The 16,744-nt window shown below is 40.1% G+C and overlaps 1 protein-coding gene across 24 annotated transcripts in view; it reads left to right on the top strand.

Moving 5' to 3' along the window:
• Positions 1 to 16,744, top strand: part of SETX (senataxin) — a 79,214-nt gene that overhangs the window by 57,863 nt on the left and 4,607 nt on the right. For all 24 annotated transcript variants that reach the window (XM_070595402.1, XM_070595390.1, XM_070595395.1 and 21 more), the window contains 8 exons: positions 2,211 to 2,282; positions 4,961 to 5,110; positions 6,071 to 6,178; positions 8,287 to 8,474; positions 9,073 to 9,165; positions 10,839 to 11,003; positions 12,785 to 12,883; positions 13,971 to 14,058. In XM_070595402.1, coding sequence (XP_070451503.1) covers positions 2,211 to 2,282; positions 4,961 to 5,110; positions 6,071 to 6,178; positions 8,287 to 8,474; positions 9,073 to 9,165; positions 10,839 to 11,003; positions 12,785 to 12,883; positions 13,971 to 14,058 — 963 coding nt within the window. The remainder of the gene's footprint in view (positions 1 to 2,210; positions 2,283 to 4,960; positions 5,111 to 6,070; positions 6,179 to 8,286; positions 8,475 to 9,072; positions 9,166 to 10,838; positions 11,004 to 12,784; positions 12,884 to 13,970; positions 14,059 to 16,744) is intronic.

Raw genomic sequence — 16,744 nt, 5'->3', positions numbered from 1 at the left:
AAAACAGTCATTTTACCAACAAAAATGGGTTTATTTGGGAATAGCAAAGAATTGCAATTTGAGACATGCAATCCATGGCGAACCACAGGCAAGTCTGGAGGACACAGGGAGAGGAGAGTTGTTTTAGAGGAGGTCAGGGTGTTGGGGACAGCTGTTATGAACAGAGAGTCCATTGGAGGAAACTGGGAGTTGAAAGGGTAATGGCTTTTCGTTGACTGAGTTGTGATAGTCCTCACCGGCTGAGTTGTGGCCAGGCAAGGAGAAGACCTTCCTGCCTCCTGCTGGGGCAGCAAAACAGGCTTCTTCCTCTTGGGTCTGCAGTTGACATTGTGTGGAGGGCATGAGCGCTCCCCCTTCTGACCTCCTGACTGTGTTTTAAATGAGGTTCCTTTTTCCAGTCATGCGCCGTGCAGCGGTTGTCTCAGTGATGGACTGCCTGTACGACAGTGGTCCCATAGAACTGTAGTGTGTAGCCTAGAAGTGTAGGCTGCATCATCTAGGTTTGTGTAAGTATGATGTTCTCACGACAAAATCAGCTAATGACACATTTCTCCGAATGTTTCCGTGTTGTTAAGTGATGCATGACTGTGTTAATTTTCACAACTAATAGGTACGCAAACTAGTTGATGAGTATTTGGTGCCATTGTTGTGGAATGGGATAATTTGTGTATAAAAATGTATGCAAAAATGGTATGCCTTACATCAGGGGTTAACAAACTTTTTTTGAAAAGGACAATATAGTAAATATTTTAGACTTTGTGGGCCATATGGTCTCTGTTTCAGCTACTCAACTGTACTGATATAGCATGAAAGCAGCAATAGATAATACATAAACAAAAGATGTGCCTGTGTTCCGGTAAAACTTTATTTATAAAAACAGATGGTGAGTTGAATTTGGCCCACAGGCTGTAGTTTGCTGTTGTCTGCCTTATATTAAAGCTATATTGAATTTATTAGGTATCTTTTGGTTGCGAGTTAAAGAAACCGAATTCAAGTTAAGTTAGACAAAAGGGAATTCACTGGTTTATGTATCTGGGAAATCGGAGAGTGGATTAACTTCGGCATAGCAGGATCCAGAGGCTCAAATGATGTCATTTCTCCACTCCTTGATTTGTTTTTCTGTGTGTCAGGCATTTTTTCTCCAGGAGAAGACAAGTGCCAGCATCTCTGAGCTCCCCACCATCCCAGCTTAGAAAACTCATAGGGAGGGGAGGTCTCTCCCAGTATTCACGCATCAATTCCAAGGAAGGACTCTGATTAGTCCCTGGATGTGCAAGCAGGTCTAATCCTTGTTTTTAAGGGAATGAGTGCCATGATTTACCAGGCCTGTGTTATATGCCTATGCCTGTGGACAGAGGAGTGATTGGGGTGTGATTGATAACCTCATTTGAACCCCTAGAAAATTAGTGGAGGAATGATGCCCCAAGGGTTGGAAAGCTAAACAAACAGAAATAGCATAGATGCCATACACTGGACATAACTGAATCTTACACAATGTTGAGAATTTATCAAATTAATGCTTACTAAATGGAGCACAGGGTGGTGGGCTGCTGGATAGTGAACTGCCATTCAAAAAGAGACCACCAGAGAAACTGGAATAGAGAAGTTTATTGCTCACAGGGCCTGGAGGAAGTATACCGCACGCCTCCAGGGGCCACACGGGGAGGTGAAGGCGGAGGGGATTGGGGCAGGTGCCTTTATAAGGTCCATGAGCAGAATGCTGTGGGGTTCCTGGGCTTGGGCGGGACTGGTCGATGCAAACCGAAGGAGCAGGTTTTGGTAAGCCCCAGGGGGTCTGCTCTAAGGGGCACGTAAGGGGCAGGCGCTGGGGGCAGGGGAGGCTGTTGACCCCCAAGGGTCGTTGGGGAAGTCACCTCTGGAACTTACATTTGCTTGTGACTCTGCTGGCTGCTGTCTGGGGCACGCGCCTGTATGAAGGGGCTGGTGTCAGTTTAAAGTCTCCGCAGGCCACTTGGCCAAACAGGATGAATAACCGAAGCAGCAAGACCATGCAGCGGCTTGGCTAAACTCACAACACGCAGCACGTAGAAAGTGCATCAAGACTTTACTGGGAAAGAGAAAACAAACGGGATGAATAAGTTTTTCTTTGGTAAAGTGTAGGTTCACTCTTTTGAAATGTGAGCCAGTCCTTTGGAAGGATTTTTAAATGCTTGGTTTAATTTTAATGATGGCATTTTAATTTTTTCCAGAGGCAAGAATTAGATGAAAAAATTGCCAGCGTTTCAAAAGAAAGGCAGGAACTTGCTTCGAAAATTAAAGAGGTAGGTAGTTCACCTATAGCATTTTCCTAGCTTTTCCTTTTTCTTCTTAATTATGAAATAGGTCAGACAACCTATGAGTTTTTCTCAGTTACGTCTTTTAAGTTTTTATTATGAAAAGTTTAAAACATATACAAAAGTGGAGAAAATGGTATAATTACACATACATTTACAGTAGTACCCCCTTATCCAAGGGGGATACGTTTCAAGACCCCCAGTGGATGCCTAAAACCAGGGATAGTACTAAACCCTATATTTACTGTGTTTTTTGTATACATACATACATACATACCTATGATAAAGTTTAATTTATAAATTAGAGGAAGAGATTAACAACAATAACCAATAATGGTACAGTGATAACAATATGCTGTAGTAAAAGTTACTGTAGATCTTAGCAACCTCAGCATATTTTTTCCCTTTTCTTATTATGTTGAGAACCTGTACCTTTTCGTTTAAAGGAAGCAGTTTACAGGCTTCTCTTCGGCGTATCTGAATTGCCAGCCTTGCTACTCTTGCATTTTGGGGTCATTATTAAGTAAACTAAGGGCTCCTTGACCACAAGCACCACAATACCATGATAGTTGATCTGATAACCAAGATGGCTACTAAGTGACTAATGGGTGGGAAGCGTCTCCAGTGCACATCCGCCAGGGGTGATTCATGTCCCAGGAGGGATGGAGCACGACACTGTGAGATTTCATCGTGCTACTAAGAACAGTGTACAATTTAAAACTTATGAATTGTTTATTTCTGGAATTTTCCATGTAATGTTTTCTGACCATGGTGGACTGCAGTTACTGAACCTACAGAAAACAAAACTGCTGATAAGCAGGGACTACTGTACATTTTTTTCTTTAGCCTAATGATGAATTCTTATCACCACCTGGGATTTCTAAGAAAGAGGTGATTGTAAAATATCTTTTTCCTTCTCTAAGTCACGGTAAGTATTTTAAAAAATTCTCTTGTTAGGTCCTCTACTTCTCCCCCCGCCCTGCAAAATCAGTTAGGATCATTATTGTCAGATGAATACCTTTGTGTTTTCTCTATTAAAGAAAAAGAAAGAGAAAAGAAAATCGCATGTCTGAATTCAAGTGACAATGGCTGGGGTTTGGTATAAGAAAGTACAAGCACCTTTTTTTTCAATTTTGAGCTGAAAGTATAAACTCTTTGTAGTTGGGTTTTGGGGGATTTTTTTGGTGAGGAAGATTGGCCCTGAGCTAACATCTGTTGCCAATCTTCCTCTTTTTGCTTGAGGGCGGTTGTCCCTGAGCTAACGTCTGTGCCGGCCTTCCTCTATTTTTTGTTTTTGTGTGTGGCATGCCACCACAGCATGGCTTGGTGAGCGGTATGTAGGACTGCACCCAGGATCCGAACCTGTGAACCCTGGGCCGCTGAAGCAGAGTACGCAAACTTAACCATTATGCCACCGGGCCAGCCCCTCTTTGTGCTTGTTTTTAATCATAAGAATCTTTCTATAACATGTGACTTTTTCCCCAGTATTCTTTGGATATAAAAATATCAGCAAGATTTAGATTGATGGAAGCTAGGACGAGCCACATGTAGATGCTCACCCCACAATGCGACTCTTAGAAAACCAGTCGGGGGTCAGAGAGAGAGAGGGTGATACCAACCAGTAATGTTATTAGTATTTTTGAGCTGAGATTTTTCTCTTGAATGTGTTATTAACCTTCTATATATGGCTAAATACAGTTGAATTTAACACATATTTCCATTAGCAGTTTATATAAATTAAAAATTATGTGGAAAGCTTTTTATTAAAATTTTAAATTGAGCCCCAAATAGTTAATCTTCCAAAATTTAACAGTGAAGTCCGTGTTTACAGCTGTTCTGGGTTTTGCTGCTCATCACGTTGTTCTGTGAGCCATTGAATTAATTAGACTTGGCAGTTTGCCTCACTAGGCGGCTGAAAGAGAGGTAGGTGACAGCACCGGAGGGCCGCAGCTCCACCTCTTCCTGAAGCCTTGGAGTCCATGATTGAATACGTCATTTGTGCAGGGATGGATCATTACCGCTTTTCAGGAGCAGAAATAGATTAACTGGATCTCTGATAAGAAGATTATCTTCTTAACTTGAACACTCAGTGGTATACGCTGTGAGGCGTCCTTTGCACTTTCTGGCTCCGTCACAGTTTATTGTATTATGGAAGTGGAGCAAGGTGGTTTTTCTTACTGTAGTAGAGTGCTGTCAGTTTCACAGGCATTTTGTTGGTACTAGCTTTTAAAAAGAAAGAACATTATAAACCTACAAACTAATGTAAAAACATATGTTCAAGCTTAGTTTTCACTGGTTTTACTCAGATAATTGCTTCACAACTCAGTAGAATTATTTAATCTCTGCTTATTCTGATACCTGCCCACGTGCATCTGGCTGTTGTCATTATAACTACTTTGACCAAATCACTCCCTGAATAGATTTTCTTAATGTGCGTAAATCATGTTCCAAACGTAGACTGCACTAGGAAGCAGTGTTCTTCCTGGTGTTGTCGGATTATCTTGAATCTTTCTGCTGTTTTCTAGATTTGAGCTTCTTCCTAATGTTTACTAAATATTATTCTGTCACGTAGTAAATGGTGGATGTTTTATAATAAAAATAGGCCTATAATAGTCAAGAATTTATATACAAGTTTGATATTGATTAACCTTTATTTGTTCCCTTAGGTTCAAGGACGCCCACAAAAAACACAGAATAATATCATCTTAGAGTCCCATGTCATCTGCTGCACATTGAGCACCAGTGGTGGTTTACTGCTTGAGTCTGCTTTTCGTGGGCAAGGAGGTGTCCCCTTTAGTTGTGTCATTGTTGATGAGGTAGGTAGGCAGTCATCCATACAGCTTTGACTAGTGTTGTGAGGAGTAAGTCTTAGACGAACGGTGGCTGCTGAGATGTTGACAAAATGGTCTTTGTGCATCTGATTCTTACCTGTCATTACATGGTATTCTCTTATGTTGAAATACGCTGCTAATGACTGATGATGGTTACAATTGCTTTTCTAGTATTGGGATTACAGTTTTAAAGATGCCTGATAATACCAGCAAAATCTCTCCCAAGGATTATCTAGCTCCTGCTTGGAATATCTATGGTTTACCTTTTGAAGCATTTTTAATATAACTTTGGACAGCTCTGAGCCACTATATTTTCAGCTAACGTCTTTTATTCCTAGTTCATTCATTGAGCAAACATTTATTGGGTACCTAGTGTTTGCCTGAATGTAGAGCCAAGAGACAAAAGAGATGGAAAATGAGATACAGAGAGTCAAATCAGGAGATTGAAGATCCACTATCACCAAAATGAAAGAATAGAAAAAGTAGAAGTGGTGAAATAATTGAAGAAAATGTGATCGAAGAGAAACTTGAGGCTTGGAATTGAAGAGGCCTACTGAGGAATAAGAAAGAAAGCCAGGCAGGAGGGTGGGGACACACAGACTCATAGTGCCCCCAGGCATGGGCTCAGCAGGAACGAAGAGTGCAAACCTGGGACGTTAACATGACCGCCTAGCTTGTGGCTGGTTCCCAAGTGTTTAGTGGCTCCTGACTGGTGACTGACTTCAAAATACATGTGTGATATGTTTTTTAAATGAGTATTTGTTGGTTTTTTTGTTTTGTTTTCTCACCAAAGAAAATCTTTTTCTGTGTGATATTTAGTGCAGGAGAGAGTGTGGTACTTTTCTGAATGGGTAGAACTTTTGTGAATTAGATGAACTGTACATGGATAAATAAATAGCAAAGACAATTAAGAAGTATTTTTCCATTCTATACTTTCTTACCAAGGCTGGGCAGTCTTGTGAAGTTGAAACGCTTACTCCACTTATCCATCGTTGTAACAAGCTTATCCTTGTAGGAGATCCTAAACAGCTCCCTCCCACAGTCATTTCTATGGTAAGTTTTTCATGTTCATATTGCTTTAAAGTGGAAGGCGCCGTTTGCTTGTTTTATTTTCATGAGGGGAGGTCTTTCTTGGATCATCGTCTCTTATTTGCAGCGAAAAGTAGGGAATGGCTGAGAAAAGAGAACCACTGTTTGAGTTTTAATAGTATAAGTCTCTGAAGATGTCCCTTTGTCCATAATTACACTTAGGTATATGTGTGACAGGAGCAGTAAAGGGTCAGAGACTAGAAAACTAGAAAGATCATATTCCACATGCTTTGGAGTTTTCCTTTGGGAAGGGCAGCGTACAGCTGTGTTAAGGGCTGTATTTCATTTATTTTCATAACATAAATGCCAAAACAATAATAAAAGAAAAACTTTAAGGGGAAGAATCCAAGCCTTCTGATTTATATTTAAATTTGTGCAAGTTTGAGGAAAACATTATAAAGAGAAGTTATTTTTATAGTACATTTCAAGTTTTAGGATTCTGTACCCTATAGTGCAAGAAAATATCTCTGCCTCTGACATCCTCTGAAAGGGAAGGTGACAGGAAAAGAAGAGATTATGAACTCTGCTGGTGGAAAGATCAGCACCTAGATTATGGTCCACTCCACTTGTTTTTTTTTGTTTGTTTGTTTGTTTGTTTTGAGAAAGATTAGCCCTGAGCTAAAATCTACTGCCAATCTTCCTCTGTTTGCTGAGCAAGACTGGCCCTGAGCTAATATCCGTGCCCATCTTCCTCTACTTTCTATGTGGGATGCCTGCTACAGCCTGGCTTAATAAGCGGTGTGTAGGTCTGCACCCAGGATCTGAACCAGCAAACCCCGGGCCTCCGAAGCAGAACGTGCCAACTTAACCGCTGCACCACCAGGCCAGCCCCACCACTTGATTGTTTTTAATCTCACTAAAGATGGCTCCTAGAAATGCACACCGGAATCAGGATGCAGTAGATGTTTGGGGTAATCTGAATAGGTCTAGACCATGGTTTTGAAATCTAATAAAATTTGAATATTTCACTAATACGTAGATTATTTGTGCAAATATAGAGTAGTGGTTACATAAACAGTCCCAGAGAAGAGGTCATTTTCAAAGCATTTTTTTCGGTCATGAGATGAATGCATGTTGTTTTTGTTGTCTTTTTCAGTTTGGAATTATTCACAATGGTAGTGCAGTTCTTTGACATCTGAGCACGCATGTGTGATCATGTTAGATTGTAGCCTAGAAGCACACCTGTCCCTGTTTGAAAACCTGTTTAGCGGGGAAAAGCTGCTGCAGGTGACCTCATTCATGGGGAATAGTGAAGAGCCAGCTCTGTGTTGCGTTCCTTTAAGTAGTGCAGCATTTCGAAAATTCACTGATTCACAGCTTCTGTCTTCCAGGGCCTTGGCATGTAGTGAAAGGGTTGTTGATAGGTCTCAACTTTAATGCCTGCTTTGATGATTGATTAAAAACAGCAAAAATGAGAAAACTCCATTAGGGCTTTTTAAATTATTACAGAAATATTATGGAAGTATTACAAAAATAATACAGGCTTATTGAAGAAAATTCAGAAAATAGTTCAACGATTGCAGGATGTAACCCATCATTAGGTTTATGAAATCAACTTATTAAGTCAACTGTCTGTCACCTTCACTAGAGTATAAGTTCTGTGAGACTTAATCTTATTCACCTTAACAGTGTCTGGGGTCTGCTCAGTATATATTGGATGGATGGCTAAAGAAATTGGTCTTTAAAAGGCTCGTTTACAATGCCATTCAGTGTTTCTATTTGTGAGAGCATGCCCCGGAAATAATTGTTAAAATCTCTGCTACGTTTCTTTGCTTCTTTTCCCGTGATTCTTTCAGGTAACCTCTGTTAGCCTCAAAATGGCTTCGGTTGTGATCATTCCCAAGGTCATCACTTTCCTAAGCAGTATGTGGGTTTTCTAAATAAAGACAAAATACCTCAACTTTTATAGTCAAGGGCCCGAGTCAGAAACATCATCTTTCTCTGAATCTTTGGTTGTTGGTAATGGCACCTAAACCTTGCCGTGTACAGATTAGAGCTCAGTAATAGTTTTTATAATAATGGGAAAAGTAAAAACAAATTCTGGGAGGTTTATTTTATTTTCCCCCTTTCAGAAGGCACAGGATTATGGCTATGACCAGTCGATGATGGCTCGCTTCTACAAACTGCTGGAAGAGAATGTAGAGCACAACATGATCAGCAGACTCCCGATTTTACAGCTCACCGTTCAGTACAGAATGCACCCAGACATATGTCTCTTCCCTTCTAACTATGTGTATAACAAAAGCTTGAAAACAAATAGGTGGGTTCCATTCGTTGCTTGGTAGCGTATTTTACTTCTAGGTTTAGCTGCTTAGGTAGAATAGCTCTTGTACTATGTTCTTAAGTCTCATCATAAAAAGCATAAATCAAAGGTTTAATAATTTTTTCTTACTATAAAAGTGACGTTGATTGCAGCAAATGTGCAGATAAACAAAAAAAGAAGGTGGGGGGAGCCACCTATGTTATGCAACCCAGCAGTAATCACTGGTAACATTTTGCTATGTCTACTTCTAGTCCTTATACTATGCATATCTTTTTTTACTTTTTCTCTTTTTAAATTTTTGGGGAAAAAAAATTACACCATACTCTACATAGTATTCTGTGGCTTGCTTTTTCGCTTACTGTAATATTATGAGTAATTGTTATATTTTCATTACATAGATGATTCTCCCCAGCGCTAGAATAGAAGTAAAATTCATTTTGTACCTTGCACTAAGACACATTTAACTAAAAGAAGGTCCTTCTGTCCCCTTATTTTCCCAGTTCCTTCCCTTCCCTAAAAAATATGGTAATAATAATGTAAAAAATATTTTTGTAGAAGTTGACTTGTATTCTGAATGGTGGCTGCTTTTTTGTAGACTAACTGAGACCAGTCGGTGTTCGTCAGACTGGCCATTTCAACCCTACCTTGTGTTTGATGTCGGAGATGGTTCAGAAAGACGGGATAATGAGTATGTTCTCTTCCTTCAATCGCCAGTGACAGTCCCAGAATTGTTATCTTATTTTTCTTCATATTTATGTTCAAAACATTTTCCATACACGTTTCTCTACTTAGTGCTAGGGTACAATAATTTTCATTTAATAAGGTTGATAGCTTCTCCTTTTTTATCACAAATTACTGATATCTTTCTCTAGTGTTTCAGCCTTTTAATTCTTCTTAACTGTATAATAGGGATCATATTTCCTAACGTGGTAAGTGCTTGAGTAGATCCTTGTTGAGATCACAGCTGTGAGTAAACAGACATGGCCCCAGTGCAAGGCTACTGTGGTATAATAGAGGAGACATTAACCAGGTAATCACCAAGGGAATCCATTATTCCAGTTCGGTGAAGTGTTGTGAAGGATAACTATAGGTTCATTTGAATTAAGGTGTGAGACAGAGGGTGGACAATACTTAGATGGTGGATTGTGAATAAGGGAACGTGTTCAGGTGGTCTGTGAATGACAACAAAAAGAAGTGGTGGTTGCTGATTAGGAAAGGAGGAGCTAGGGCTCCTTGTGAGAGGGGAGAGGAGTAATAGTGTGGAGGCTCAATTTGTAGTGTAGGCACAGATGCCACCTCGTATCCTGAAGTCTGAGGAAATAGAAATTCCACCTTCGTATCATGAGAGAGCTTCAGAGCAGGTGGTCTCCCCAGCGAGAATCAGATAGGAATAGAAGTGGAGGAAGGGAACATTCACTGAAGAAGATAGAAATACAGAGAAGCAGTTGGCCAAGGATTTGCAATGCCAGAGGGATTGTAAAGGTTGTGGTGGGGCCTGCTGGAATGGAGCAGAGGATTGAGAACTGAGCCCCGTAAGTGTTAGGGGGATGGAAGGTCACAAGAGGAATGCTGACCTGTGAGGTGACCAAGGGAAATAAAGATTTCAGGGATGGAAGAGATAGCTAGCTGACTGAATTGTCTAATAGTAAGTCTTGAAGTTAGGATAGTGAGTATTTAAGGCTCGTAAAGTGAGGCAGCTAAAGTGGCCCAGGAATAAAGGTGCAGGCGCAGTGCACCCCCCAGTGTCCGTACGTCCTGCCTCTGGGGTGTAATGAGGGAACACATGCAGGTTGGAAGCTGAGTTGGGAGTGCAGGAGGAGGCCAGAGATGCAGACGTTGAGGATATGAGTCTGCTGCAGGACCCCGTGTTGTTCATCTCTGGGGGCCACGTCTCATTTAGTCTGTGTAGATGATGCCCCCTCGATTGTGTGGTGCATGGTCTGCATGGCCAGTGCTGGGGAATTAAGGGAAATAATACATGTAAAGCAGTTTTCTCAGTGTTTGGAAGACAGTAAATCCTTAATGTTAGCTAGTTATTATTTGTGTCTTCATTACTATAAATACTTGTGTTCTTACTGTTGCTCTCCTTGTTTTAACCAATGAAGAAATTGGTACTTAAACTTTAGTTGACTCCAAACTCAAGTTTTCTCTCTCCTAACTTAATGTTTCACTTGGCACCTATATTTACTCATATATGATACCAGTGGTCATTATAACAGCCTCTCTGAGTCACTGCTGACTGAATAAAGATGAGACCTACCTGTCTGCCCTTTACTGTTTGCAACTTAAGTTAGCAATTGGACTGCTGTTAGTTTTGATGTGTTGGTGGTGGTTTTGTTTTTTTCTTTTCATCTTATTTAGCTCATATGTAAATGTTCAAGAAATAAAACTGGTAATGGAAATAATTAAACTTATTAAAGACAAAAGAAGAGATGTTACTTTCCGAAACATTGGCATAATAACCCATTACAAAGCTCAGAAGACGATGATTCAGAAAGATTTGGACAAAGAGTTTGACGGAAAAGGGTGAGACATCTATATTTTTACAGATATTCCCAGTTTTTCTGTTGAATTAAGACAAAAGAGGAGATAGTAGGAAAGAAGAAATGGAAACCTAACTCTCGGGAGTGGTCTTAGAGCATGGTAGAATAGCACAGGACACTGAGACGCTGGCTTCAATGGCCTTGTGCTGGGTAGGGAGTGGTTACTCTTGTAGCCTCTGTGGACAGAGTGCCTCCTGCCGCTTGGCATGTTGTCACCGTTACACTTGACAATGGAATTGACCAAGAAACTCTCCAGGCCCTTCCCTTTAGTTCCATGAGTTGTTCATCTGAATTTTAATTCTAGCAAGACTCATGAAGTCTCGTTTTTTCTTGGAGTAAATTATTTAACCTTTTTAGTGCCTTTACAGATAGGGTGAAGATCAAGTTTCTGTCTCCTTTTTACCTCAATGGTATAATGAACATTAAATATTTGGAAGATCGTTAACTCAGAAGTTTCTTAACCCAGAAACACACGAACTGCCAAATTGACTCTAGAAAAAATAGGAAATTTGAACAGACCTCTAAAAAGTACAGAGATGGAGTTAGTAATCAAATACTTCCCAACCAGGGAAAACCCATGACCAGGCTTCACTGGTGAGTTCTGTCAAACGTTAAAATAGGAATTAACAGCAGTCCTTCTCAAGCTCTTCCCGAAAGTAGAAGAGGAAGGAAGACTTTCTGACTCATTGCATGAGGCCAATATTACCCTCATACCAAAGCCGTGGAAAGATACTACAAGAAAAGAAAACTACAGACCATTATCGCTTATGAGTACAGATGCAAAAATGCTCAACAAAATAATGGAATATATCTGCTAAGTGTTTTGCATCCAGAATATATAAAAAGCTCATACAACTCAATAAAAAAAGATAAATAATTTAATTTTTTAAATAAGCAAAGGATTTGAATAGCATTTCTCAAAAGAAGATAAATAAATAGCCAAGAAACATGTAAAAGGATGTTCCACATCCTCACTAGGGAAATGCAAATCAAAACCACAATGAGATACCATTTTACACCCACCCAGATGACTATAAGAAAAAAAAAAACCAGTAAATAAGTTTTGGTGAGGATGTGGCGGGGAACCCTTGTACATTGCTGGTGAGAGTGTAAAATGGTAAATCACAGTGGAAAACAGTTCGGCAGTTCCTCAAAAAGTTAAACATAAAATTACCATGGGACCCAGCACTTCCACTCCTGGGTAGAGACCCGAAGGAATTGAATACATTGTGGTATGTCTGTACAATCAAATATTTGGTCACAGAAGGAATCAGATATTCGGTCAAAATGTTACCTGCTACTGTTAGCTGCCCCCAGAGATGCTGCATGCTGTTATCATGTTACCTGCTGCAACATGGATGGACCTTGAGAATGTTGTGCTAAGTGAGGGAAGCCAAGTACAAAAGGCCACATATTTTATGATTCCATTTATATGAAATTTCCAGTATGGAAAAATCTGTAGAGACAGACAGTATATTAGTGGTTCCCAGGGCCTGGGGAGAGGGGAAAATTGAGACTGATGGCTAATAGGCACAAGGTTTCTCTTTCTCTTTCTCTTTAGATAGTGGTGGTGGTTGCACAACATAGTGAGTATTCTAAAAACCGCTAAATGGTATACTTTAAAATGGGAAATTTTATATTATGTGAATTTCAATAAAAAAAGATAACCATGAAAAAAGTTCCTGAAAAATACTACTGTATAAATATGTACATTTAATACATAGCTTACCTTTCCCAGTAAACATGTTTCTCTTTTGTAAATAGGCCAGCAGAAGTAGATACCGTGGATGCCTTCCAGGGGCGTCAGAAAGATTGTGTCATTGTTACCTGTGTCAGAGCAAATGCCACACAAGGCTCAATTGGGTGAGTAGCTGTCACTGCTTTGTTTGCTTATTTATAGTCCAGAGTTAGATCTGTTTTTAATCACTGTTAGAGAACACTATCGTTCGCTTTATTTTCTTTTATAAAAACTTGTGTAGTATCGTGAAGCTAGCTTTCTCAAGTTGTGAGGTTTATCCAGTGTTAGGTCTGCTTCTTTTAGTCCCTTGTGTGTAAACTCACGGCACAGTGTGGATCTGTCACTTTGTTTAATAAGAGTGAAATAAATCATTGGATCAAGTGTATTTTGTAGGGGCGTGTTCCTCTCCCATGTTGTGTCATAAGGTGGCTTTTCCTTGTCACTCTGTATTTTTGTGCTGTGGCTAAGTTTGTTAAACTTAGCTACTGTCAGTTTACTTAGTGAAGATGCTAAGGACACTGTAATAGGTGACAGAAAACTCTCATGAGTCTCAGGGCCTTGAGACTTACATAACTATGTTTTCCTTCTCATGAGAAGCAGATGGAATTTACAGATTGTAAATGTTTAATTGTTCTTAAAGAAAATAATAATTTATATCTGCCCCTATCTAGAGATAGTCTGCATATATAAATGAAGGCCAGTTATCTCAGGACCATTTTGTAAATAGTCCATTCTTTCCCAGCTAATTTGAAATTTCACCTTTGTCATATACCAGTTCTGTTACTCTTAAGCTCTTCTCAGATCTGTTGGTACATTTGTCTAATGTTTGTATGTTTCTACGTAGTTTCCACAATATTTTAATCTCAAATATACTTAAGGTAATTGATCTAGTATCGTATTTGTAGGATGTTTTTAAGGCTTAAAAAATCATACTGTTGAAATTTCCAGTATCTCATCCAAGTCAAAATAGGAAATTGACAGATACTTCACCTTGAAGGAAAACACCAGGCCTTTTGTGCATTTACTGGTTTGGATGGGAATTGCTTCTGTGCCAGGTACCTTGTGTTGGGAAGAAGAGTGAGAAAGCACTGTGACTTGAAAGAAATAGAAGGATCCCAAGCAAAGCTGTCTAGCATATTGCCTGTGTTCCGCCTGCCCTGTATGCCAGGCCATTCTGTAGAAAGAAGTAACATTTTTTTTTTAATTACTTAGATTTCTGGCAAGTTTGCAGAGATTGAATGTCACCATTACACGAGCCAAGTACAGCCTCTTCATCCTTGGTCATTTGAGGACCCTCATGGTAGGTACATTCTTGGGGACTAGAGAACTCAAAAGTTTGCCTATTGTTAATTTGGGTTGAAGTCTTGTTTTTATTTTGCATCAAAATGGAAATGATTTCAGGGTTACAAAACAATGAGCCTCTTCTCCCTGGTCGTTACGTCCTCCAGCACCTTCTTCCTGGAAGCTTTTATACATACAAACCGCTCGCCCTTCTTCAGCTCAAGGCCCAGGGGTCCACAGTACACTCTCAAAATGACCTTTTTCAAACAGATCTACACCATAGGATTGTTGAGAAGATTTGTAAATCCACACATGCAAAGTGCTGGGAGGGTGGTTGGCACTAGTCAGCACTGAGTGAATGTGGCTGTGACTGGCCCAACATAATGCCAGAGAGAGGGAGTTCGCAAGAGTTTGCTGGGATCATCTTCTCTATTTTGGCACTTAGAGCAGTCCTGCTCGCTCTCTCTCACCTGGGAGCTGAGTGGCATTAGCACTCCTCTGTCAGCACAGATGCAGCTCTAGATGAGGTGGCAGGTTTCCGTCTTTGGTAGACGAATAGTAGAACTGAATTCGGTGACAGCACAGTTAAATAAAGTGTGTTTGCTGCTTGTCTCAGAGTTAGTCATAACTTTCAGTTTTTCTGATTTCTCTATTTAACGCATTGCACTGTTTATCTTAGAGGAGCTAACTTACTAGCTGTCTCCCTTATTTTGGTCGACACCACTAGAGGGCATTCAAAGATAGTCTTTCTCATTCAACTGTTACCTCTTCTGTGTTTGTGTATCCCTTTGAAAGAATTTTTAAAAGCCGTGCCCCCTACTTTTAAGTTAATATTGAAAATTTTTTATCATAGTTTAAGTAGTGCTAAAGATTTCGTTTCTAATGTATTATAAATACTGACATTTTAAAATAAAGCTATTAAAAATCTATTGCATCTTAAATGAGTCTAGTGGAATAAAGAACAGTATTGGTATTTCTGCTTTTTGAAACTGAATTTCCATTTCTACTTGTTTAGGATAAAATTCAGTGGGGTAATTAATATATTTTTATAATAAAAGCCTTTCTGTTAATCTCACTATTATGCTTCTCTGCCACAAAAGTTTATATATAAATTGAAAGTTTAAAAAGTTGTTTTTCATAGCTGTTTGAGGAAATTTTGTGAAGGGTGCACAAAAGCTCTCTGTACTTTTTTCTAATTTCCTGTGAATCTATAGATACCTCAAAATAAAATGTTTTTTAAAACATTATTTTTCCTGTGACCATAGGATCTGAGCATTAAAAAATGCTTTGTCAATTGAATAACCTATTACAATTACTGTTTTTACACAGTTGAATGTTGATAATGTTTAAACCTGGAAAGTAAAATGTTATTAGAGCTGTGTGATGCCCTGAATAAAGAAGCCTTCGTGGGCACCCCTGTTGGGACTGCCCCCTTTATTTGGCGGCCAGGAGTTTTTACGAGCCCTGGCAGTGCACCCTGTGGTCAGATTTGGTGTGGATGCGTCATTGTGATTGTGAAGGATGGAGTGGAGGGGCAGGAGAGCCCCGGGAGGACATAGGAAGCTGGGCTTTGGAAACTGATTCCCCTAAAACAGTCTCACATCCCCCTTCGAAAGTCTTTGTGAGCCGCAGGGTCACACTTACACAGATTCAAAGACCACTGACCTCTAGCTGTGGCACAGACATTATTATCTTCACTCTCAGAAGCCAGTGCTGTAGAGAGATTAGAATAGAAAAACTTGCACTCTAAACTTTCCAACTTCCTTTTGTTGTCCTTGGGACTTGTTTTTCCTTTTTTTTCTTTTTGCCCTTACAGCACGGAATCAGTGATTAAGGCACTTGGTTTCCTCTAGAAACCAAGACTAATAGTGCTTTCTCAACACTGCTTTTGTGACCCTAGGATTGGATCACATAGCGGTGTAGGTGCAGTAGACTTGGCAGAAAAGCAGCAAGGCCATCTGCTGCGCAGCTGTGTTTCAGCCCCCGGGCCAGCCTCTAGGGCTCTCCTGAGGGAGAAGGAGGTCCGAGTGCAGAGCCTGGTGCTGCCCCCTGGGCCTGTCTGGTCTGTGCCAGTCCCTGGGCGAGCATTTTACTGAGGGCTTCTCTAAGACGCGCGGAAGTCCTGTGAAGTCAGCATTAGACCACAGTGTATCAACTCCCAGAAGCCGGTAATCGCAATATGTGTTACTACTTTATGTGCTGCTATTAAACTGTGACACCAACACCTTATTTTCACTTAGAATTTTTGTTGTATGTTCATTGAAGGGAGGACTCTTTTACACAGATTTTTATGTCACTCTTGCTTGTACGTAAAAGAGAAAATACAAACTATGTAGGTTAAGATATTCCTAAAAGTATTTCACTTTCAGAATCAAACACTACTTAATCCTTTACCGGCCCATAGTCACGAGTGTCCTTGTTCATGCACGCGCCTTCCCCTGTGCGTGTCCTCAGAGTGCCCACCGTGCTTTCTGGGGTTTTCTTCCACCCTCTGATCTCCATTCTCCAAGTGTGAATGCGGGTGCTTTCTTGTCTATTAGAAGATGTCTGGAGATAGGTTTTTAAGGCAAGATCCTGGACTCCGTCTCTCTTTAAATGGTTTATTGACTGAAAGTCAAGAGGTTGTAGTTGCCTAGCCATGAATTCCTCAAGTATTAGGTACATGGAAACTGCTACCTTACTAAGAGGCACCCCAAATTCAGAAA

Source organism: Equus przewalskii, chromosome 26 (genome assembly GCF_037783145.1).
Source record: "Equus przewalskii isolate Varuska chromosome 26, EquPr2, whole genome shotgun sequence".
Lineage (NCBI taxonomy): Eukaryota > Metazoa > Chordata > Mammalia > Perissodactyla > Equidae > Equus > Equus przewalskii.
The sequence above is the reverse complement of the archived record's forward strand: the minus strand, read 5'-3'. Positions and strand labels throughout refer to the sequence as shown.